At 34.2% G+C, this 25,109-nt stretch overlaps 2 protein-coding genes across 4 annotated transcripts in view; one reads left to right on the forward strand and one right to left on the reverse strand.

Moving 5' to 3' along the window:
- bif (protein phosphatase 1-binding protein bifocal) overlaps nt 1-25,109 on the forward strand; it is a 42,504-nt gene that overhangs the window by 8,767 nt on the left and 8,628 nt on the right. For 2 of the 3 annotated variants that reach the window (XM_081973431.1, XM_081973432.1), the window contains 8 exons: nt 4,877-5,186; nt 5,302-5,500; nt 7,096-7,295; nt 9,174-9,281; nt 9,684-9,945; nt 10,007-10,204; nt 10,259-11,153; nt 17,137-17,337. In XM_081973431.1, coding sequence (XP_081829557.1) covers nt 4,877-5,186; nt 5,302-5,500; nt 7,096-7,295; nt 9,174-9,281; nt 9,684-9,945; nt 10,007-10,204; nt 10,259-11,153; nt 17,137-17,337 — 2,373 coding nt within the window. The remainder of the gene's footprint in view (nt 1-4,876; nt 5,187-5,301; nt 5,501-7,095; nt 7,296-9,173; nt 9,282-9,683; nt 9,946-10,006; nt 10,205-10,258; nt 11,154-17,136; nt 17,338-25,109) is intronic. The other variant, XM_081973433.1, reaches the window with a different exon arrangement.
- Nucleotides 11,509-13,294, reverse strand: LOC145725588 (transcription factor Adf-1-like). The gene is made up of 4 exons (XM_081974387.1): nt 12,973-13,294; nt 12,747-12,917; nt 12,540-12,684; nt 11,509-11,527 (listed from the first exon to the last, which is right to left on the reverse strand). The coding sequence occupies exons 1-4, from the start codon at nt 12,995-12,997 to the stop codon at nt 11,509-11,511; spliced, it is 360 nt and encodes a 119-aa protein (XP_081830513.1). The 5' UTR covers nt 12,998-13,294.

The following is a 25,109-nucleotide window of genomic DNA, read 5'->3' on the forward strand; positions in this document are numbered from 1 at the left end:
TATTTAAAAAAAAAAACATCCAAATCTGTTCAGCAAAATAGTTTGGGTGTAATGTCATTAATTCAACCTTATTTTTACGGTTTCTGAAACGACAATCGTGCGTTATACTTTCTTGGCTGGGACCCGTCATCATTTAAAATTAAAGTGAAAGTAAATACATTTAAACTTAGGTTTAAAGTAAGAATTAAACATTACGTTTTTAGGTTAAATACCTTAAAGCATTTTGAACAGAAGGGGCCGAACGGTTCCCTCCAAATTAAAACATAATTACATTTAAACCTCAGTAATTGTGTTTGACAGCCCCGTTCTCATCCTAATTGTTTATTTGGAACAAAACGTAGTATTTTGAATAACTGTCTTAATTGGTTTCCAATAAAAAAAAACAAACATGATTTTGTGCTAATCATCATATTATTATATGCATTTTTTTGAATCACATGATTGATCGCCTCATTTATGATCTTTTAACAATGCAGAGGTTAATTAGTATGATATATTAGATTAATCATTAAAAAGCAATTCATTAGACTTAACTACATGTGTTTCTTATTTGCTGTTCAATAATGAAGTTCACTTTAAAGTGCATTGATATGAATGGCGGTTCTTTCACATTTCTTTGTTATTGAGCAATGCATTTATTTATGCAAGAGCTGTGGAGATGGTTTTGAGACACTAACGAAAGGGTATGTTCTGTCTTTTCACTGTCTGTTGTTTTGGTGTTGCGGGGGGCTATTTAGCCCAGATATACGCATAGGCCTCAGATGGACCCATCGCGTCCCGCTAGCCGGAGCTACAGCAGTCCCGTTGATGCAATGAATCTAGCTAGTCGGATGCAACTCCCTTAGTTCTCTATGCCACCGCTTTGGCGGGAAGGCGAGAAAAGTCACTAAGTACATGCCCCGGTGTTTCTTCGTCCTCCAAGCAGCCTCTGCAGGTCGGGTCTTCGTGAATTTCCAGTATGTGCGTATGCCGCGCCAGATGACAGTAACCCGTCATTAGACCAGTCATCGTTCGTAGTTTACCTCTGTTTAGGTTTAGCAGAAGTTTAGTTCGTTTGGGGCACGAACCAGATATTAAGTCCTTTGCCTGTTTCATGCCGGGAGCAGTTGTCCAGCGTTGCTGGAAAAGTTTTCCAGCCATGTCTTCTATTGGGCGGACCGCCGTACTATAGGAGATCCCCACACTAGGTTCAGGTCCTGAGAGCGGTTTCTTAGAGATGCCCGTGTGTCCCGGCACCCACGCGAGGCGGACCCCGCCGCCCCGAGACAGGGCCTCCAAGGTACTTTTGCACTCTATCCATACCAACTTAGACCGCAACTCAAAGGCCTGAATGGCCCTGATGGTAGCCTTACTGTCGGAGCAGATGACTGTTCTGCCACCCCTCTTCGGGTCGGATAGGAAAACCAGCCCGCAGACAAGGATGGCATATATTTCAGCCTGAAAGACTGTAGTGTAACTGCCGAGAGCGATGAGCGATACTCTGTGACAAGCGTCTGGAGCTGGCAAAGATGCCGGCCTCTGCGCGTCCTTCTGCCAACGATCGCCCCCCACTCCTCTCTGCCAGGAACTATGACTTTGAAGAGATTTGAGGGCACGAGCTTGGAGATGTGATGATCGCTTGGCATCAGTAGGAGCGGACACTGGTCTGTGGCCCAGCCCCATATCCTGCCGTGCCCAAATGAGCAGGATTCTCACGCACAGTTGGGCATGAGGTTTAACATCACCTCCAGGTCCCTAGAAGGAGTGGTCCTCATTGCCCCTGTCCCCGCCAGACACGCCGCTCTTTGGACTTTTTCCAGTTGAGTGGTTGCTGAACTTTGCTCTACACAGGGCCACCACACTGTGGCCCCGTAAGGAATTATGATCCTGACTGCGGTGCAGTAGAGCACCCTGGGATTTAGACCCCAGGTGCCATTAACAGCCCTCTTGCAGGCCCATAGTATATTCATGGCCTTCTTGCCCCTGGAAGCAAGATGATCGCGCCATGATAGTTTGGCATCTAGGTATATACCTAGATATTTCACCGTGAGTTGGTATTCGAGATTCGTCTCTGACAGGACATGGGTTTTGTGTTAAGATTCCGCTGCTTGCTGAATAGCATAAGCTGGACCTTCTTTGGATTGATACTCAGACCTGCCAAACGGCACCATTCATCTACCATCCGCATTGCCCTTGCCATGGGGCCCTGGAGACCGTTTCTGGCGCCCCTGCACAGGATGAATTTCACTGCCTGATAAGGCAGTATTTTGGGTTGGTTACACGACAGTATTACATACTAAAAGACAAATCCTCTTTCTGCTGCATTTTGCTCAGTAGTGGTTCTCAATCTTTTGAGACTTGGTACCATATGTTGTTAGATCACAAAATGAATTACTAGATCAAATGATGTTCGTTCTTCAGGTGTTTTACAATACACCCAATTGCCCTTGAATGACTGATGCAAATAAAGGGAACACCTTTAAGAATGTCCATAACATGTGTGGACTTCAAGGCGTTTATGCATCAATTATGATCGTATTTTTTAAGGTAAACAAAACGTGACAAACTACATACGTCCATCATAAGACGTTAAAAGTTACTCAGTTAAATCAGTTTTTTTCTTAATATTTTTAAAGGCAAATAGGATTGAACTATTGATTTCAGTATTTATACCAAATGTGTGTAATTAGTCCGTATTACGAATACAAACAATATAACCCACTGACCAGTTACATTAAATATCAAAACTGACTTATACAATAATTAATTTGGATCTTGATTAAAACTTTCTGTAACCCCTCATAGTAGGTCAATGGTCGTTTTTTATTATTTATGTTTGTCTGGCTTACAAGAAAAGGAAACATAATATTGTTAGGTGAAACTAGTTCGACCCTCTCGTTACGACGACCTCTATGTTCAGGATATATTATAATTTAAAAGTAATAATGACACGGTTAACACGCAATGTGGTATCAGAACTCGTGATAATAAATTAGTCATTTGTTCAATATCCTTGGAAGGTCGGTTATTGCAACTGTAAGTCGATTGCGAAGTAATAAACTAACTTGTGTCAACCATAAAAACCTGCTTTTATTTTTTAGTACAGTGTTTAATTTTGGTTTACTACAGATAGAGTAAGAATTAAAAATATACAGGATGGCTCATCTCCTGTGAAAAAAACACTATAAATGTTCTCTAGGTAAGAAGCCAAACACGTTTCATCTTAAAACTGTTTTTGGTCCAGTGAATCGTGGACACCTGGTACAACATAATTACAAAATCTTCAGAGATTGGACAGCATTATACTAATTGGATTTGCTGTTAATATAAAACAATAATAATTGTCTCTATATCATGGTTTAAGTCGAATTTCTCTCTTTGACTTAAACCATCAATTGCTACACTACCCACGTTACCTTTCCGTTATATAAGCCGATCAGTTAACGAATGGTATAGTGGGTTTATGTTGTAATAGAGTCGGCTTTACTGCTTTACAGTCCACTAATCTTGTCTAGGTGCATAAGTACTGCAGTTAATTCTGCGTTTCAATGCTGGACAAGTACAACTTGTAGCGTGGTAACGTTGAAGTATTTTGATACTGATAGCATAAGAATGTACACTTTTATCGGGTAAAACTTACATGAGATTTATATAAACTGTTTTTTTGATGAATCTGGAATGAAGTTAGGGAAAATTCCGATGTCAAATAACAAAGCAGTAAATTTGGGATGTGGGTTTGTAAATAATAGATGAAGAGATTTATACAGTATGAGGCAAATGTTTGGAATAAATTTGGGGGTTAACGAGAGACAGAGCAATCTTAAAGAATGTTTGTCACAGAAATATTTAAAAATTGTATTAGAAATTTATAATTACCTTAAAGAAAACAAGGTAAAAGAGCATACCTTGGGATTCAAAGTTAATTTAAAGTTTTAATTAATTAAGAGTTAAGTTTTCAACTTGAAATTAACTTTGAAACCAGCCAATTTTCAACCTATGAAAGTAGAATAATTGGAACTAATAAGAGTTTTAATAGAAAATATAAACTTATATACTGTTTTACAGCTAAAAATGGAGTGTTACATAAATGTAATATACCTACAAGAATCAAAAACAAGTTGTCAATTTGCATATTATATTGTATTTCGAACCACCCTGCGTTTATTATAAAATCTAGAGAAACTAGTATGCATAGTATCCCACAAAAAAAATCTAATTTTTCTTGAATATTACCTGTTATATAAAAACTAGATAACTCTGTATTATTTGATTGATGTATTACAAACAAGAAGAACTGTGGTTGTGGGTAGAATATTTTTTTGCATTCAATCCAATGTTTCAGTCATTATCTTCTCTGTATTTGTCAGAAAAGTCACCAATTAATAATCTCTTGTTATAACACTCAAGTTATAACATTTTAATGTTGGAGATATGCGACACTAAAGAATTGACAATAAAATTTCCTGAGTCAAAGAATGGGACTTTACTCTTGTTTATTATGCTTTTGTTCATGTTGATTGTAAAAACAATATAGCAAGTGATTCATATTATGATTATTACTTGTAAAACTGATCTAGTCACATTCTACCGTTCTACTAATAATGATTTGAAGTAATAATGTTAGGTGTTTCGCAAAAAATATGTATTAACCTTGTTTTTCCAATCTGTTAATGGCCTAATATTCTACTGGTTTATCAAGTTATATCAGTTCATTTAAGGTTGTGTTTTTTTGGGGGAATCATTCTGATGAAAAGTCCGGTTTATTGACTTAATAATTCGTTACATCATTAGAATTATCCGTTACTTTTAAAACACGGGCGTTGACTTTCAATTAGTTTGCACTTTATGACAACAATCAGGTATACACAATTCAAAACATTCTGTATTTTTTTTTCAGGAACGTTTATGGACCGATCATCACATTCATCACAAAGGTCATCTGGTGTGTCCATCCTCCTCCGACAGCGAATACTGCAAAGAGTCGGAATCACCTGGATCTTCGGACTCGGAGGACTTACATTATGGCCCCGGAATCGTTAATCGCTTACGAAACAAATATTTAAGTTTGGCTTTGAGGGAGAGCAATCCGAGACCAACAATACTACGAAAAGCCACCAGTTTGGAAAACTTGCTGGATGACGATGGAGGGCGTCATGCAGAAAAGGATGACGGATTTATTAGGAGGACAAGTGCGAATAATGAAGGCGGTATGTTGTGCAAACCTGGATTAAAACTTAAATAAAATTGTATTATTGCAATACACTATAGGGACGTCTAATTACAATGTTGCAAAATTTAGTTTGGTTTTGGATTTTTTTCCAGGGAACAGATATAGATCCACGAGTCGCCGTCAAGATATGAAACGTGCTCGGTCTGTTGAGGTTATATCCCGCGCCAATCACGAAGACGATTTAGTTATGTCGGTTTCAGTTACAACTAAGATTAATAACAGGCAGTCCTTGCATGAAGATATGCTTAAACACAATAACGAAGAGAAGCATGTTGAATCAGATAAACCTAAGTAAGTATTTTCCAAGAAATCACTAAATGTTTCATCTACGAACGAGCAAAAGGGTTTTCTTGAGCTCCCTAGTGTTATACAGTATGTCCAAGATTCGATTCGCTATACAGCTTCCCGTAAGAGGACTGCAAAGGTTAAATGGGGAAAGTTTTAGAGAATTTAATAGGCAATCCAACACCGTTTTAAAAATATTTAATTTTTGCTTCGTTTTTGAATTATTTTCGAAAAACCAAAAACAACCATTTTCAAAAAAGTGCTGTATTTCCGCTAATTTTAAAATTTTTTAAATTTGGCTTGAGCAGTGTTAGAGCAACTTTTTAAGGACACTCTTTTTGTGTATTTCGTTTTCAGTTCTGACGTTTTGGTCTCGAGATACCATCATCAACTTCCTTTTTTTCTTATGGGCGCCATATTGTTTTTTTATCTAGTTAAAAAGAGCACGTTTTTTGCATTAAAATGATGTATTACATGTTACAAAAAAATGTACTTTTATGTTAAAAAAGCTAAAAAACAGTAATTCTTAAAATTACGTTAATGCAAAATCTAAACGATTACAAAATGATGAAAATGTAGTATGTAATTAAGGTCTAAACTAGTTTTCAATCTAATCTGGTAAATTTTCAAAATGTCTCCCGTTCGCTCGTCGACACTTTTCGCAATTCTTTAGCACCCTACGTATGACTCTGCCAAGTGTATTTTGGTTTATCAATGCAAAAGTATTTATTACCCTTTCTCGGAGAACATCAACATTTGTAGGAGGTTCAAACTCATAAATCTCATTCTTAGCATGACCCCAAAGATACAAATCTAAAGGGAATAGGTCTGGGGATCTAGCTGACCATGGGATTGAAGGGTTTAATGCAATGACATTGTTTCCAAAATTTCTTTCTCTAAGAAAATCCATAACGGGCGCTGTGTTATTCGCAGGACAGCCATCCTGTTGAAACCATAATTTTCTAAAATCAGCTTCTTTTGGCACAATTTCTCGAAGAGCTGGTAAGATCTCAGTTCTCAATAAATCCAAATACGTCCTTCCATTAAGATTATAATCAAATGTAAATGATCGACGATTTCCTAAAATGAGAAACATTGCTCAGTTACTGAGTCGCAACTTTATTATAAAAGTAATATTTTATTTGCATATCAATGATTCCACACCAAATATTTAAGCCAAATATTCTCTGCATCTGTCTTTGAGCAACCTCTGGGGATTCTCTACAGCCCAAAAATGTCTGTTGTGATTATTAAAAACACCACAATTAGTAATCCTGCTTTCATCAGTCCATACAACAAAATTAGAAAATTGCGAAAAATGTACCAGTTCGAGAAACGCAGTTTTCTGGGATAATCGGTCTCCAAAAGTCCTTGTGAGGGGTTTTAAAATTAGCGAAAATACACCACTTTTTTAAAAATGGTCGTTTTTGGTTTTTCGAAAAAAATTCAAAAACAAAGCAAAAATTAAATATTTTTAAGTGAAACGTTGTAAGTACTTATAGATAAACGTTTTTTTTTAAATAGCGCTTGTATTACTTTTTAGTTTTTACACTTTGCTCTAAATAGCACTAATCTGCAAATTTTAATATCATTTATTCCAGAACGTATAAAATTCCCTCAAAAGAAACCAACGGTAACGGCGAAGAAATTAGTGATAAATTCTCCAGAAGAATAAATCGTCCTAAAAGAATTTCGCCATTACTAAACGAAAGGGAAAAACCGCCTGTGGATGTTGTAAAGCACGCTAAAATGATTTTCGAAAAAAAACCAGAAACACGAACCAAGAAACCACATCACACTGGTAAGTGCATTTCAAAGTTACGTAATTAATAGTAAATTTATTCTTGAAGCGTTCGAAGAGTGTATGTAAATTTAAAGCGTGACAAGAAAGTAATTTATCCTTTAACTTGTAAAATTTAACTGAGAATGCCGTCATTAAGATAAGTAGTCCAATTTAGTTTTTATCTTTAAGATAATCATCCATGCCAAAGCTGGTTATTATTAGAAAGAAAAACAGCGGATTCGCACGATATTTGTTGTGTTTAGAGTTTAAGATACCGTAATAAGTTTAAATTGTCATGATGTGGTCGCATCATGATTTATTGGCCGCTTTCACAATGTTAGTGGCATAAAAATATTTATTAGGAAGAAGTAGATTTTGTTTTTTAGTTATTTAAGAATAGAATTATTTAAATTTTAGCATTTAAATGCTCTATACTAGTCACAGAAGATGTTTGTCAGAAGAGCAGCAGAAATAAGGTTATACTAGGTAACCAGGCATTTAAGTTCACAAATTAAGACTATAAGTATACAGGGTAATTCAAATTCGACTATAAGAGATACGAGAAATTCGGGCAAAGTTGCGCAATTTAAAGCTCAACCAAATGCCGTTTTAAAAATTTCTGAGTAGTGCTTCCGAATTTATCCGAAAAAAACTGAAAATTTGATTTTTTGTTTTTATTTATTTCTAACCTTATTTGAAGAGATATCCCAAAACTAAAAACATCTTTTCATTGCCACTTTTCCCCAGCTATTCGATGATGGATTCAAATTTTCCACACAATTTTTTTGGCAGTGATCATCAACTTTTATTTTTCTTATGGGCGCCATATTGGCTTTGAGTTAATGAGACGTTTATGAAATGTCATTATTTGCCAGTACTTGTCAAACACGATAATTCGGACGATTATTAGAGCAAGTCAAGCATAGTTAAAAATGTATCTAGAAAAGAAACCGCCGCACAAAATGTTATTATTATACAAGCATTGTTGAACTCTTTAGGTTAATCAGAAGGAGAGATTTCTTAGCATTATCTCTAACTTAAACCGCTCATTTATGTTTCCAAGAGAAAAATCATCATTTTAGGAACTTTTTGCCAAATTTCATTTTTTTATAATGTTAAGTGCAAGTTTAAATAATTTAATATTGGATTTTAAAAAACACCAAATTGAGCCATGTTTTGGTTAAGTTTCAACTAAATAAAGTTATGTGGGGATGTTGGCTTACTGATTACAGTTGGCTTGCTCTCATATTATTAACTTAGTATCAAAATTGTGATGAAGCTTTAAATAATATTGCCCCGTTTTTCCTCATTGTGACTAAGTATGTTCAGGCCAATTGCGTGTGACAAGTACTGTCAAGTATTTTATACAAAAAGTCAAATTTTTAGTTTTTTTCGGATATCTTCGAATTTCTAAAACTGCATTTGGTTAAGCTTTAAATTGCGCAACTTGCCCCAATTTAAACTTTCTGGTATCTGTTATACTTTCCGAAATCCCAATGGTGAGGGTCGAATTTGAATTACCCTCTATACAGAATCACTTGAGCAAAATAGTAAAACAGGATTGAGGCGTAACTAGTTATGTAAAGTGGAATAAATGTCCATAATCTTACAGTGAGAGTATTTTAATTAAAAATTTGCAAAACAACACATCACAGCCGTTTACACAATCATTGACACAATTTTTTTTATGTCTTGGTTGTTGAACATTTTTTGATTTCAGTAAAGTATTTCAACTTTTTTATGAATGAAATGTTGAGGATTAAAACATGCATAAACTCAAGTTTTACCAAAGTTTTTGATGCCACGTAATGGTAAATTAAGGCTTTGCATTTCAATTTTTAGCGAACTTTGTATCGTCTAGCCAAGTTATTATTATGTATAATCTTGTAATTTCAGGCAAAGTTGCAGCTGAAGTTAAAAGTTTTAACGACATGATTGTTAAAACTAAATTAGCAGCAAAAGTTCCATGGAAACCTATTAAAATTGCAAAGCCCCTGGCATACGGTAAAACTATAATCGATTCGTGTGTCAAAATAATCGTGTTACTAACATCCATTCTTAAGCAAAAAATAATATAGAACTGTCTTAGTCTAGCGTTAGCCGCTTTTAATGACAATAATAGCCATAGTAACAAATAATATTGGTAATTGGTGCACCTTTATGTGTTCGTTTCCAAGGTGTGGATTGTTGTGTGTTTTGTTATAATTTAATAAAAATAATCTGTGCAGTATTGTTTGTTTGTTAAGATTTATGAGGCTACGGTTGGAAAACACGATTACAGATCACAATTGTTCGACTTTGACTAAAGTACTGATAAAAGAAAGGTCTATCTCTGTCTGTTTAATTCTGATTAGAGTATAGAAGATAAAAAAAGGAAATGTGCCTAAAAAATGGATTATTTTTTAGGCGATGTTGCATCGAAAGTTGATAGTTTCAACGATATTATAGTGAAGAACAACGTGGCCTCAACAGCGACCAAACCAACAATTAAAACCTCGAAACCAGTAATAACTGATAAAAGTAGAAACAATCATCATCACGTGCGGCCAGCCAAACCAGTAATTTTAAGTGAGGAAATCATGAAACCAAAAACTTTGGAACTGTCTTCTCCTAAACAGGAAAAGAAAGATTTCAATAACTTACCTAGTCCTATACCAGACGTATCTATGTAAGCAATCATTTCGACTTTGGTATTTAAAAAATTATAATTATGTATTTTTTTATTGTAGAGTGGATAGAAGAAGTCAAGACGGAATTGACTTTAGAAACAACTCTAAAAATTCTTTATGCGAAACTCCTGATTTAATATTAACATCCAGCCCGATTCAAAAAATTAGCTCACCCACATATCGAAAGCAAACTACCGAGAATTTTATTACAGAGGAAAGAATTCGTTCATATGGAAATCACCCTGAGGCTACAAATAAGTTAGTGATTGTTTTTCTCTTTAATAATTACACTTAAATTATAATTTTTTTCAGATTTGTAAGCCCTATTCATAGTCCCATTAAAGCACCTCTTTTCAATCGACTAAGTTCGGAAACTTTGGAATTTATTTCTCCAAGCACACAAATAAATATCACCAGAACTTCTGCAACTTATAACTTTCTGAATTCCGACGTTGATCAGAGACATTTACCTTCTGTAGATAAAAACAGCGTTAATTTAAAAGAGTCAGTACGGGAAAATTCTCATCAAACTAACAATAGCAGTAACAACGCTGGCAATAAAGTCAAACTGGGTTTAACTGCTTTTAACAACGAGAAAAATCTGAGAAACGTTGCCAAATTGGAAAAGAAAGAACGGGAGAGTAAAACATCTGCCGAAGATGAAGTTGACACCAGGAAACACGCCAGAACTGAACCAGAAAATGCAGATATAAGTGCTAGTCGAGTGAGTAAGTCAAAGAATGAAGAACTTCCCAAAAGTAACGGTCAAAGTAACCCCAGCTGGTTGAAACCCGAGTTCAAACTGAATAAAGTCAGCAGTTCAATTAGTGCTGATCCAACGCGGTCCATGGAGAGCAAATCGAAAGCCCAGGACTACAAAGTTCCAGATCTTGTGGAGACAGACACGATTATAAATTCCTCGACCAATAAAAACAACAAACCAAAAGATGAAGCTAAAGCGTTCGAAAAAGTTGATCAAAGTGTCGTGAAACCGGTTCAAAGCGGTAGTGTAAACGGTAGTGGCAGTGCTGTAAACAACGCCAGTGTAGAAGACAGTCGGCCAATTAAAATTATTATCCCGAAAAAGACCAAACCTAAAAAGGAAGAAGCTACTAGTGCTGTGTTCAATTTTACAGCAAGAACTGACGTACCTGATTACATATCCAATGATACCAGCAGAGTGCCTAGTAGACCTGTTATACCAAAGGTGAGTGTTTGTTTTTCTTGTGTCATTTTTGTTACTTTTTATGCTACTTTACGCATACATTTCAAAATAGTTACAGGAAAAAAATGTCCTTAAAATCTTTTAAAAGATGTTTATCAAACCAAAAAACTTAAATTGGTGACTAGTAGAACAAGACATTGCAGTGATCAAAATTTTCTTTTTATTAGTTAAAAAATGCGAATTATATGCTCTTAACTAGTGATGGGCGTAAATTTACTGTGACCGGTAAGGTAAAGTAAAATTGGAAGTTTTTTTTGCTTTTTAGTGTAAAATTTGAGGTAATTTTTTAATTATTTTTTTAAAGTTATTATTTGTGATTCATTGTCGGTTTTTGACATCAACTTTCTTCCCTAGCCCTGAAGAAGTTTCAAAATTCCAATAAAACGTTAAATTTAGTGTGACAGGAAAATTTACCAATTTCCAGTAAATTCCAATTTGACCAGTAAATTTATTACATATAATAAACAATCTTTATTTTTTTGCATGTGGATCCATTTGATGGGCTATTGACTGCACTTGGTCTTTCTGCCTAGTAAATTTATTTTGGTTTATCAATAATAAAATAAATGAATAAAGCTTTTCTGACAAAGTCATTCTTGTACCAAATGAGTTCCAATCTTACAACCCTTTCTTGAACAAGTAAGTGGCCTTTTCTAAAAAGTAGCATTTTCAGCTTTTTGTCACTTTTCTTTATTATCTCATGTTTAAATTATGACAAAAAATAATATGTTTTTGAGATGAGGAAAATGATGCAAATCTGAAGATATTATTATGTAAACCATTTGTAATTTACCAGTAATTTACTGACAATTGTCAAAATAACTGTCATAAATTTCAAAAACACGTTTTTTTTCGAAAACTGTGTTAAACTGTAATTCTTGCAAATTTTAGCAAAATTTTGAGAGTTTTGACATTAGTGACAGATACCACGTGGTTTTCGGAGAATAATTTAGCTAGGCAGTCACGTGACCAATGTCAAAATAACTGTCACAAATTGAGAGAAACACTTTTTGTATCGAATACTGCAAGAAAACTTTACTAAACGCTGATTTTTGCAACTTTTGAGATTTTGAGCATAGTTTGACAGTCAGAAACCAACTTGCTTGTCAAACCCGTTTGAAGAGAGAAAATGACTGTTTTAAGCACATATTTGGAAACATCATTAAAGCCGGATTTATAAACTTGAAGTTGGATTTGGATTTCGCGTTGGCTCTGGCGCTGGCGCTGTAGCCGTAGCAGAAATTTTTAGACCAATTTATATTCATGAAGTTGGATTTCACAGTTCACTTTGTTGTGTTTATTTTTTTACTTTTTAAGGTTATGTGTGTTTGTTGTTTATTGATTATTGATAAAATTATCAGTAAATACTTTCTAGGTTTGGAGAATTTTGAGTAAAAGGACATAGCATTGAAATGCACCCAAGACTCATGTGCTTCAGATCCCGACCTCATCTTGTTTCTCTCCTTAGTGAACCTGTCTCTCAAGGATTTCCAAGTCCTTTGACACTCTGCAACTAAAAAATGAAAGGATTATTTCCCTATTTGTATCAAACTGCTCTATTAAAAATAATATTACCAGAATGATTTACTATAAGAGCAATCTCCTCCCATGCTAAATTCTTTTTTTTTGCATTTTTATATTCAGGGTGCCCCATATTATATATAAATTCGTATCTTTGGATTGTCTCCAAAAGGAGACCTACATCTATGTTAGTTTCGGTTTCTTCCAACAAAACAGGAAACTGAGCTGAAAACAAAGCGTTTTTATCAGTGTAAACTAGTAAAAAGACATAAACAAGTACCTTGGGATTCTGAATCACTCATCATCGTCTCACCTCTGCTTTCAACCAAAACCAAAACTCACAAACCGGTAAATATGTAAATAAACAATCAATCACCTAACGACCTAACCCCAAATTTTGCCGAAAAACATAATCACGTGTTGTCAGAAACAAATTCCTATTGGTCGATGCAGGCTGCTACGGTTTTGCTACGAGCGCCAACCTCAGAAAGATAAAGTTGGTTTATGTTCGGCGGCAGCCCAGCGGCGGTTCAGCGCCAACTTCAGGTCCGACGGCGACTATAAATTGGCCTATGCAGTTTTATAGGATTTATCTTTGAGCGCCAGAGCCAACGCCAAATCCAAATCGAACTTCAAGTTTATAAATCCGGCTTAAATGTCCTATCCAATAACCTGAAAAAAACTACAAAATTTGGTACAGTCGGGGAGAAAAGCGGTGTCAAAGTTTGAACTGCTGGAAAGAGAGTCTGAAAGAACAGTCCGACAGAAAATTGCCTGTAAAACTCACTTGCAGTAAGAAAATGATTGTTTTAAGCACATTTTTGGAAACATTATTAAATGTCCTATCCAATAACCTGAAAAAAACTACAAAATTTGGTACAGTCGGGGAGAAAAGCGGTGTCAAAGTTTGAACTGCTGGAAACAGAGTTTGAAAGAACAGTCCGAGACAAAATTGCCTGTAAAACTCACTTGCAGTAAGAAAATGATTGTTTTAAGCACATTTTTGGAAACATCATTAAATGTCCTATCCAATAACCTGGAAAAAACTACAAAATTTGATACAGTCGGAGAGAAAAGCGGTGTCAAAGTTTGAACTGCTGGAAACAGAGTTTGAAAGAACAGTCCGAGAAAAAATTGCCTGTAAAACTCACTTGCAGTAAGAAAATGATTGTTTTAAGCACATTTTTGGAAACATCAGTAAATGTCCTATCCAATAACCTGAAAAAAACTACAAAATTTGGTACAGTCGGGGAGAAAAGCGGTGTCAAAGTTTGAACTGCTGGACACAGAGTTTGAAAGAGCAGTCCGAGAAAAAATTGCCTGTAAAACTCACTTGCAGTAAGAAAATGATTGTTTTAAGCACATTTTTGGAAACATCATTAAATGTCCTATCCAATAACCTGAAAAAAACTACAAAATTTGGTACAGTCGGGGAGAAAAGCGGTGTCAAAGTTTAAACTGCTGGAAACAGAGTTTGAAAGAACAGTCCGAGAGAAAATTGCCTGTAAAACTCACTTGCAGTAAGAAAATTATTGTTTTAAGCACATTTTTGGAAACATTATTAAATGTCCTATCCCATAACCTGAAAAAAACTACAACATTTGGTACAGTCGGGGAGAAAAGCGGTGTCAAAGTTTGAACTGCTGGAAACAGAGTTTGAAAGAACAGTCCGAGACAAAATTGCCTATAAAACTCACTTGCAGTAAGAAAATGATTGTTTTAAGCACATTTTTGGAAATATTATTAAATGTTCTATCCAATAACCTGAAAAAAACTACAAAATTTGGTACAGTCGAGGAGAAAAGCGGCGTCAAAGTTTGAACTGCCGGAAAAAACCGCTTGAAATGACAGTTAGGTACAAAATCTCCTATAAAACTCATTTGGAGTGAAAAAAATTTCTGTTTTAAACACATTTTTTGGAATTCTTATTAAATTTCCTATCCATTAATCTTGAAAAAAGACTACAAAATTGGGTACAGTCAGGGAGAAAAACGAGAGTCAAAATTTGTAGCGCCAGAAACACAGTATTTGTAATTTATCAATAATTTACCGGTCAAATATTCTTAATATTCTTGATAAAACAAAATATTTACTTTACCGGTAATTTACCCATTACTACTCTTTTCTGCAAACAATAGTGAATAAACCAATTTAATCAGATACAATTACTTTTGTTATTGGGCTTATTAAATCGATCGACACTAAATAAAACAATATTGTGTTTTCGAGTGGTGAAAGTGTACGTTAAACGGTCACCCAAACAATTCAATGGGTATTGCAAATCAATTGGAAAGCACATCGCTTGAAGCGTTCAATCACCGATAAATATTTAAATAAATACTTAACCGCTGTAAAATGTATCAGTTTCCAAATTTCGTTACAGTCTACATTGCAGAAGCAATCCGAATTTCCCAATAAATTCAATTGTTTGGTGCTCTGAAAGCTTAATTGATTATCCAGATTTAGGTGCAGATTTTTTTCACCAGTTTCAATGCAACTTTTGACGTAACATATTGCACCAAAACTAAATCATTACAAAAATAGTTCTAAACTGCATTTTAGTGAGAGTGTTTGAATAATAAATATTTAAAATAGTAATGAGAAAGTAAATTCTATTATTTCATTGTACGTATACGTTCAGAATGTAAAAAGACACATTTACATATTCTTTAAGAAAATTTCAAAACAAAACCCAGGATGTCGTTTCACTTTTAAGTTACTTTTAATCTTCAATTTAAAACAATTAGTAAGTAAGTCAGGTCAGATTTAATTTTTCAATTCAATTTGGTCGTTTAATTAAATTTTAATTTCATCCGCCTTGGCAAATCAACCGAACCAGTAATAAATTCTTGGGTAAATATTTTTCCAACTTTCCCGTGAAAGTGTGCCTAACGCAAATCAAAACAAATCTTTTATTTGGTTATGATCGTTTTATCTCAAGATTCTATATGATTTACTGACTAGATGCTGAAAGGCGTAATTAAATAAATTTTAGCTCGTGGTTACCTTATTCTAGCATTTTATTGCAAGAATTTATTAAAAGTTATTGACTATGTAGAAAGGAATTGGGTCATAGAAATGTTCTAATAAATAACTGGTTGGAAGTTTTAGTTTTCTACAGATTTAATTATTATTTACTGGCCAGTGAAGTACCAAAATATGATGATTAAGTAAAATGCCAAATTATTAATTAACTTAATTAAAAATCGTCAAGCAATTCAATATCGAATTTGTGCATTACGCCATTCTACAACAATAAATGAATAAACAAACGGTTCAAGGCTTAAACTGTTTTGAAAAGAACAGAGAAAAGCGTTCAACACCTGAACACCACAATAGGAAATTAAAACAATAATATTATTGTTCTGCGAAGCAGCTGTAATGTTTGCCGTTTTCCTCAGAGTTACCATGTTGCAAAAACCATGATGAAACGACCGAATTGATGATGCCTTTATATTCATTAAAATTGCACTCTTTGTTTATGCTGATTTAAGTGACTGCAATTCCGTTTATCCAAAACGCACATTCTTTACAATCCTTTCTAACTGCAACACCGAGTTTTGATAAAAGCTTTTGCGAATCAGCAAATTTGTATAGAACGTCAACATTAGTTCTAAAATTGCTTTTAGAACTAAGTAAACTTGTGTACAGATAAGAGGAATAAGTTATGTCGAACGGACCGTTCTCAATAACGTCGCACCTTTCAACTCAGTTAATTGACTCCAGATGCCGTAAGAGGTTACCGTTATAGAAACATTTATATTTTTACAGTAGTTGAAGCGTCTACCTATTTACCTAGTGTCACCGCAAGCATAAAGCATCACAATAACTTAATTGACCGTACTATTTCCTCTAAATGAGGAAGAATTTTCGATATTACAAAATGAATAGTTAATAAAGTATTCGTAAAATAAGTAATTTCTTGACATGTATCTGAAAGATGTGAATTCTATACAGTTATTTTCTACTCAGGAGATTCTCTTAACTAGTATTAGACTTTTATAACACTGAACTGCTTTTAAAATTTAATAAAATATCTTGACATATTCTCATGTAATCTTGCTTTTTATCTTTTCTTTCTCTCTCTACATTTTCCTTCACGAGAAATATCCATTTCTTTGATAGTTATTAAAGTCATAATCATTGAGTTTCCTTCATCCCTTGGAAAATAAACGTTTATTTCACTTTCTAACTTGGGTCCTTGCTTGTTTCTTCATTACTGACTTCAAGCCAGTAAATCATTTTCTTGTGCTTCTCCTCTTGCTTTTACCCTCCAAAACTGTCTTATTTTTTTCGAAAATTATCTGTCTGAACTCTTGAAAATAATATATTCTACCACCATTCTCTGTAATAGCATTTAGTGACAAAAACTGTTTTTTTTTTCTTTATTTATGTTTATTAACACAAATTCTATAAACTCTGATATAAACTATTAATGTTTCAGCCTGACGAACCTGGCATCAAGCTACTTCCAGATGCACTCCTGTCAAACTACAAAGAGTTCCAAGATATGTGGGAAGAAGATGAATTAATCAGATCTCTGGAAGCGCGACCGCCAAGTCCCTGTGATGTTACCTTCATAAATGACAATATTCTCATTGATGGAAAATCTAGTTTTATACAACGGTCGACTAAACGAGTTAAGGTGAGTCACGTTTTTTTTTTTAAGTAGGTTTAGCTTGTATAGACGTGTTAGGATGCTATCTATGAAGCAGTACGTAGGTAGACGTGTAATAATGATGCACCTGCTGTCTGCATACCGGGACGTTTTAAATGAAACATACAAAGCTGGATTGCATAAACCAGCGTCTAGGAAATATTACAGAAAATTACAGGGTTTATCACAACTAGTGGATTATCGTAAACGCCGTTATTGAAAAGACTATGTATTATATGCTCATGTTAGAGGAAGCAACATGAACTGTTTCATGTAAAATGCTGTATAAATCTTGTTTGTATTTGAAAGTGCGGATTAAATAACTCGAGGCTTGACCGATTATGTATGAAAGTGCGTTGCTTTCTTCTCACGTCAGCAAAAGTAATGTAGTTTCTATACCTTAATGGCGATTCCATTAATTTAGTAAGCTTTAAATTAACGTTTCTTAGGTATTATACATTACACAGGGTGGTCCAGGTTTTAAATGTCAATAATTCACCATTCGATAGCCCATCAAAAAATAAGTTAACATAAGTCATTTTCCTGAAAAATGCTTCTCAAGGAAAATACAGTCCATAAAAGTTCAGTTTAAAAAAATCGGTTTCTTGTCCTAACTGTCAGACCGCTGGAGCAATTTTAATCAAATTTAGAACAAATACATATGAAATTAATACTCATTATGTGATGTTAATGACGTTTGTCGAAACTGTCCAGTGGTGTAAATATAGAAAGATGGTTTTCATTTTTTTTTCTCTACATCACTGGATTTTTTTAAAAATTTCAGTTTTTTTTACTTTACTTGTTCAATTTGACATAATAAGTATCTCTTATAAAATTCTGACTTAAAACTTTGTTTAGGAGATCAAAGACCCAAAACCAACCCAACCCAACTTTGTATTGATAACGGTGAAAATTGACTTAAGAAGCTTAAAAATTGTTTTTGTAACCAGTTTTCACAGTTTTCAGACAAATTGAAAGACTAGCCTTGACAATTGACTTGGAAACTGTGAAAATTGACTTGAGAGGCTTAAAAACTGTCTTTGTAGTCAGTCGTTATAGTTTTCAGATAAGTTGAAAAACTTTAGTACTGAAAATTGAATTGTATCCATGAAAAACTACTTTATCTAGAATTTTTGACTACCAATTCAACCTTAAAAATTGACTTGGACACCAAAAAGTGACTCTGAACCAATGAAAAGTGACATCACAAGCTTAAAATTTGCATTTGAAGTAAGTTTTCATAATTTGAAAATACATTTCAACATTTTAGTCTTGAAAATAGTCTAAATACAGGATATTGACATTAGATTCATGAAAATTGAATTGAAGACTAACTTTTCAAGTTTTTTTACTTTGCTTTTCATTTCCTTAGTACTTTGGACTATTTTTAGGGCTTTAAAACTGCTTTCAGCTTGGAAAATCGAGTTTTAGGGTTATCTTTGCTAGCTTTGTCAGTATTAAATTGACTTCTAGACGTTTCACTATGCTTTAAGACTGAAAAATCGAATTTTAAACTATTTTTTATAGTAAAGTTTCAGACTTTTCATTGATAAAATTAAACTATTTTGGCATTAAATGCTACGATATTAGTCTTGAACACTAATTTTTAGAATTAAATTAGTTCGAAAATTCGGACTGTTGCCAGTGTTTAATTGAATAAAAAAAAAAGTTTGAATTGAATGCTCAGTTTTACACTCCCGGTAGTCTAAAAAACTGAACGTCAGTAAACATTGATACAAAAATCCTGTTTTTTGACTATTTTCAGTGTCAAAAATTAACTCTTAAACCTCACAGATGACTAAATTTGAATCCTTTTGAATCATTTTAAAGTAAAAAATACAATAACCCAAGTAGACATTTTTATCAATTTTGAATAATATCCAGTGAGCGTAGAAAATAAAGACTATCCCCCTATATCGACGCGTCTAAACAATTTTGAAGAATGTCATTCACATTAAACAACTCATTTCATAATTACTTGTTGCAAATTTGATCAAAATTGGTTCAACGGTCTGACAGTTCTAGCAAAAAACGATTTTTTTTAACTGAGCTTTGGAGGTATGTGTCTTCCTTAGGAAGCGTTCTTCAGGAAAATGACATAATGCATGTCAACTTATTTTTTTGATGGGCTATCGATTGGTGAATTATTGACATTTAAAACTGGACAACCCTGTATAGATTTTGAAAGTATCTAATAATGTATAGGTTTATAAAAACAACTAAATTATTAATTCACATTATTAATTCGCTAAATGTGATTTGTCACTTGCTTTTGTTTGATAGGGTTTCTTCCTAATTCTTGAAAGCAGTGAACGGAATTCTGCATAGAATGTCATAGAAGAAGCTGACAATGGCAGGTTCCTGTCACATTCTGCAGACCTTTGTCTTAATAACTCTCTTTTGTCGTTTCAAGAATATACCCTGATGAGCCAGGTACTTAACCAAACTTCTTTCTCAACTTGCGATAGGTAAAGTCCGTCCCAGGGCTAGTGGCAATGACGTAATAATTGTCGTTTCTTTTCTATTTTATGTGAACTGAGCGAGATGGAAATTTGATGTCGTTGACTTATTGACGAATTATTAATTTCGTAAATGTTCGGGGCTGTCGCAGGGCCGCGTTCAGAAATAAGTCCACACGCGTAATTTGATAATGTGTCATCTGATCAACATATTTAAAAAACGAACCGGTGCCACGTGACAAACTGTCAAATGACATGCATCGACGATATTTTTGAACGCATTCTTGTGCGCGACATCTTTGAAAATTATTAATTTTCAGTTTTTAACGTTTGTTTTCTCAAATTTTTCTTCTGTTTTATTTATTTCGTGCAGTGGTATTTGTAATTTTGATATTACAAATACAATTGTTTTTCTTTTGTGTCATTTTGACAGCAGAATCATGTTTCCAAGTTTTAATTGAATGGTATCAAAATGGCGACGGTTATCCAGTAATCCACGCAGAACTTATTTTCAAGAACGTTTTTGTGCAGTTATCCAAAAAATTCTCCATAACTTGCTTATTTGAAACATTCTGTATAAACACCAAATAACAAAAGAAAGCTAATGAATGAGGCTATCACGTGACGTTAACCGGACCAGGCTAAGTTGTACCGTTTGGCCGCGTCCAAATCGATTTTTTTTATTTTGGATACTTCCATGAATATCTTGAAAACGGTTTGAGTTAGGGGTGCGAAAATGTTTACTACGTATACTCCTCGATGGGAAGCAATTTTTGTTAGATATGACATTTCCTGTCCAGCGTACCGTTTGACATTGAGTGTCATTTGTAAAATATAATTTTTTAAGAGTGCCACGCCCTAAAACTTTTAAATTAGCCACACTTTTAAGGTCATCTCCGAAACGGTGTCATCTATAGCAAAACGGATCTTAGATTCGTTAGATTCCCCAATAAGATCACTTTCAGCAAAATCCAATATGGCCGCTGTAAGTATAGTAGGCCCAAAAATCTCCATCTTGAGTCAAAGTTTGTTGCACTTTTCCAAAAAATCGTCCATAACTCGCTTATTTGAAAAATTCTGTATAGACACACCATATGACAAAAAAAAGCTAATGAATGGGGCCATCACGTGACGTTGAACGGACAGGGTTAAGTTGTATCATTTGGCCGCTAAAGGTCGTCAATATTGACTCTTGTTTTTCTTGGATATCTCAGAAACGCCTTTGGTTAGAGAGGTCTGAAATTTTTACCACATACGCGCCTCGTTAGATGTATAGTTCAACAAAAACAAAACTTATTAAATCACCAGAAGGAACCGCTCCACCCGACAATCACAAAATATCAAAGAAATCTTAAGAACTAATCTAAGGCTGAAATGAATTTCAATATGACGTCACAGTTAATGTCATCACTGCCACTTCTCCTGGGACAGAAAACACAAAAGAGTTACCTAAAATGGTGGGATATGCATCATGGAAGTGGTTAATTGTCTATAAGACCCTCGAATGCTAAATTAAGGGCCGATTGCACCGATGTATTGATTTGACTGTGATACTTTGCTTCAGGTTTGTCACTGCCACATCACACTCACACAATAGCTTAGCTAAACCTAGTGCAACCAGCCATAAATGTAAATTTTGCTAGTTTTTGCCATTGGAAAAAAGTTTTTTTACAAAAGTGAATGAATTTTTGAACATAATTTTGTGAATATTGTAATAAAAAAATGCATATCCGAATCTAATTATAAGCAAACAAGAAACACTGTTTAGAGGAAGGTCGCAGATGATCACCTTGCCAATCGCCTATACCAATTATTTACCCATGAAATATTTTAATAAGATTCATTTTGAATAAATCTGAGGTCATTACTCGAAGTTGCTGGTTATCAAAAAGACCTTGCTTGAGCGAGTGCAGTGATTAAACAAAGTTTTTTTTTAACTTGGCGGTAGTATTATTTGTTCTTTGTGTCTGCGAGTCAGTGGTTAGCGTAGGCCTAATAGGACGTCAAAGAACTAGTTTGTTCTTTTTTGAAATTCTAAAAAAAATTAAACAATACTACTGTTCAAACTTGATTCGCCAATCCAGAGCAACAGAACAAGAAATGGGTTGATCAGCGTTTTGAAACGCGAATTGTACGGTTTTTTGTTTATTTGCAACGGTTGAATGTACGACTGTTCGTTCCTATTGGACAGGTAGATAGAAAGATAAAAAGTAACGGTCCAACTTGGACTTAACACGGATTAAAACATTATGTTTTTTAATAAATTTGTGCCGGAAATTATAGATCAAGATTCGCTTCAGATTACCGTTGCCAATTTCTTGATATGTTTCGAAGGTTTATTGGAGCATTATATCATTAACTCGATTAAGTATCATAGTAGAATTTACGTCAAAGTAGACAAGAGTTATTAAACTTTAACCTATTGCAACTGAAATGCTAGTTATGTAAACTTTGTACTGTCTTTTTTAGTAATGTTCAATCAACTGTTAACGTACTTTTTCATTTCATTGTCTTTCGTTACGCTCGTGAAATATGGCGATGGTTGATGTGCTTCGCTTATTACTGATTTGACGTGCTTGTTAGAAATTTAATAATAATTGCGTTGTTGCGTATTTTCTTGATACGACATTCACATAATTGGTATAGAAAAGGGTGTCTGTTTTCTGCGATGCGTATGTTACCTATGTACTAATGCATGGGGCCGCTCTAAACTTAGTAGGGTAGAGTGGTGTATACTGGGACATCAACCTCCAGGGCCATCATGTTGAAAGTTAATGAACCTTTTAAACTTTACTGTACTCTATAGTAGAAAACTGAAATTTCATACGTCAGGTAACCTTTTTACCGACGGAAGTAAGTGCCCGAGAGTTACTACTCTAATTCTGCCTGCCAAAAGTTATTGTTTACGTTTTGGTCTCATGAAGCGTTTTTTTTTTGTAAAAATATATTTCAGAAAGGGTAGCTGGCGGTTCCCTGCACATTATTAAGGGTGTGTATAAATAGAAGAGTAAAAGGTTTTAATTTTTGTCCCTCTTGATGATCATTATTGTGACGGGTCGCGGTGGTATTTAGTGGGACATAACTTGGTGGTGTATAGTGGGACCAAAGTTAACTTTATGAGGAAGACCTCGACCTACAATTTCATGTTTCCTGATATCAAAGATGAAGATGTCTGACGGAAGACAATATTATTTGTAAACTCCCTGAGGCGAACTTAGTTGGAGGAACAGAACGGGCTTTAAATCATATGACATTACTTTGATTTTGCCAAATATAATGTCCAACAATTTTTTTCTCTACTTAACTCCGGGAATTACTGATTTTAGTTCATTGTTTAGTATGTTAAAGCAAAAAATTTATTTGAGCATCAATTTCTTTAATTTTATCCTACTGTCCCTTTATATACCATGGGGTGGTTCATACAGGAACATATGGTATATAAAGGGACATAATTTTTTTTCTGTCAAATGTAAAAAAACCTGTTTCCCTTATTATGTCGATCGGTAGAGAGTAGTAACATTTATTTAAATTCTGAAGATGAAAAAAGAAAAACGTCCCTGTATATACCACCCTCCATTTGTAGTCCACAGCAACACTTTTTCGAAGCACACAATACTGGCATTTCAAGTTAAGCACGCAGCATCATTTGAACTTAAATCGGTCAACCCCTAACCTAAAATTATAAATAATATGACACTGTCACTTCATATTTATGAAACCAGTGCTAAATTCCTATCCAAAACGTAAACAAAACAGAGAAATGACATCTAGAATCTAGAATGCCTCACACCTTGTTTCGAAACCGATCACCAGATGGAGTATGTCTTATTTTAAAACGCCAATACTTGAAAAGTATTAACTTTGACTTTGACAATCCAACTACAATATTTTATGGTTATAATATTAAACCAATTGTGCAGCATTTGCGTAAATCGCAGCACACTGATTGCAAAGCGAAAAAGCTGTAGCACTTTACATTTCTAATGTTAATAATACTTATTATTAATAAAAAAAGTGATAAACAAAATTAGTGATGGGGACGTAAATCATAATTTGTAAATAAAGTAAAACTTTTCTGACAAAGCGATTCTGGTACCAAATGAGTTCCAATCTTATAATTTTTTTATGAACAAGTAACATAGCATTTCAGCTATTTGTCACTTTTATTTATTATCCCATGTTTAAATTATGATAAATAATGTAACTGTAAGAAAACTGTGTTAAACTGTGATTCTTGCATATTTTAGGCAATTTTGACATTAATCACATATATCACGTGGTTTATGGAGGATAATTTAGCTAGGCAGTCACGTGACCACTGTCATAAATCTCAGAAACACGTTTTTGATCGAATACTGCAAGACCACTTTTCTAAACCCTGAGTTCTTTTGTGCACAGTTTGATAGTCAGAAACATAATTGCTTGTCAAACCCACTTGGAGTAAGAAAATGACTGATGTTGATGACTGACTTGATGAATGATGTTTTAAGAACATTCTTGGAATCCCCATTAAATTTCCTATCCAATAACCTGAAAAAGCGCTACAAAATTTGGTACAGTCAAGGGGAAAAGCGATGGCAAAGTTTAAACTGCCAAAAACACAGATTAAAAGAACAGTGAGGGCCAAATTGCCTGTAAAACCCGCTTGGAGTGAAAAATGGCAGTTTTAACCACATTTTTGGAATCCTCGTTAAATTTCCTATCCAATAACCTGAAAAAAACGCTACAAAATTTGGTACAGTCAACGAGAAAAGCGGTTTCAAAGTGTGATTTACCAGAAACACAGTTTGAAAGGACAGTCAGGGACAAAATTGTCTGTAAAAGTCAAGTGTCACTTTATATGCCACAATTAGAAAAATACAGTTTAAAAGAACAGAGGGTCAAATTGCCTGTAAAACTTACTTGGAGTGAGAAAATGACAGTTTTAAGCACTTTCTTGGAATCCTCATTAAATTCCCTTTCCAATAACCTGAAAACACTATAAAATTTGGTACAGTTAGGGAGAAAAGCAGTGTCAAAGTTTGAACTGCCAGAAATACAATTTGAAAGGGCAGTCTGGGACGAAATCGCCTGTAAAACCCACTTGGAGTGAGAAAAAGACTGTTTTAACCACATTTTTGGAATCCTCATTAAATTTCCTATCCAATAACCTAAAAAAACACTAAAAAACTTGGTACAGTTAGGGAGTGAAGTGGTGTCAAAATTTGAACTGCCAGAAACACAGTATTTGTAATTTACTAGTAATTTACCGGTCAATTAATAAATAAATTCGGAAATTTCTAAACTAAAATATTCTATTCC

This window comes from Ips typographus, linkage group LG2 (genome assembly GCF_016097725.1).
Source record: "Ips typographus isolate SLU linkage group LG2, UJ_Ityp_2.0, whole genome shotgun sequence".
NCBI classification, from domain to species: Eukaryota; Metazoa; Arthropoda; class Insecta; order Coleoptera; family Curculionidae; genus Ips; species Ips typographus.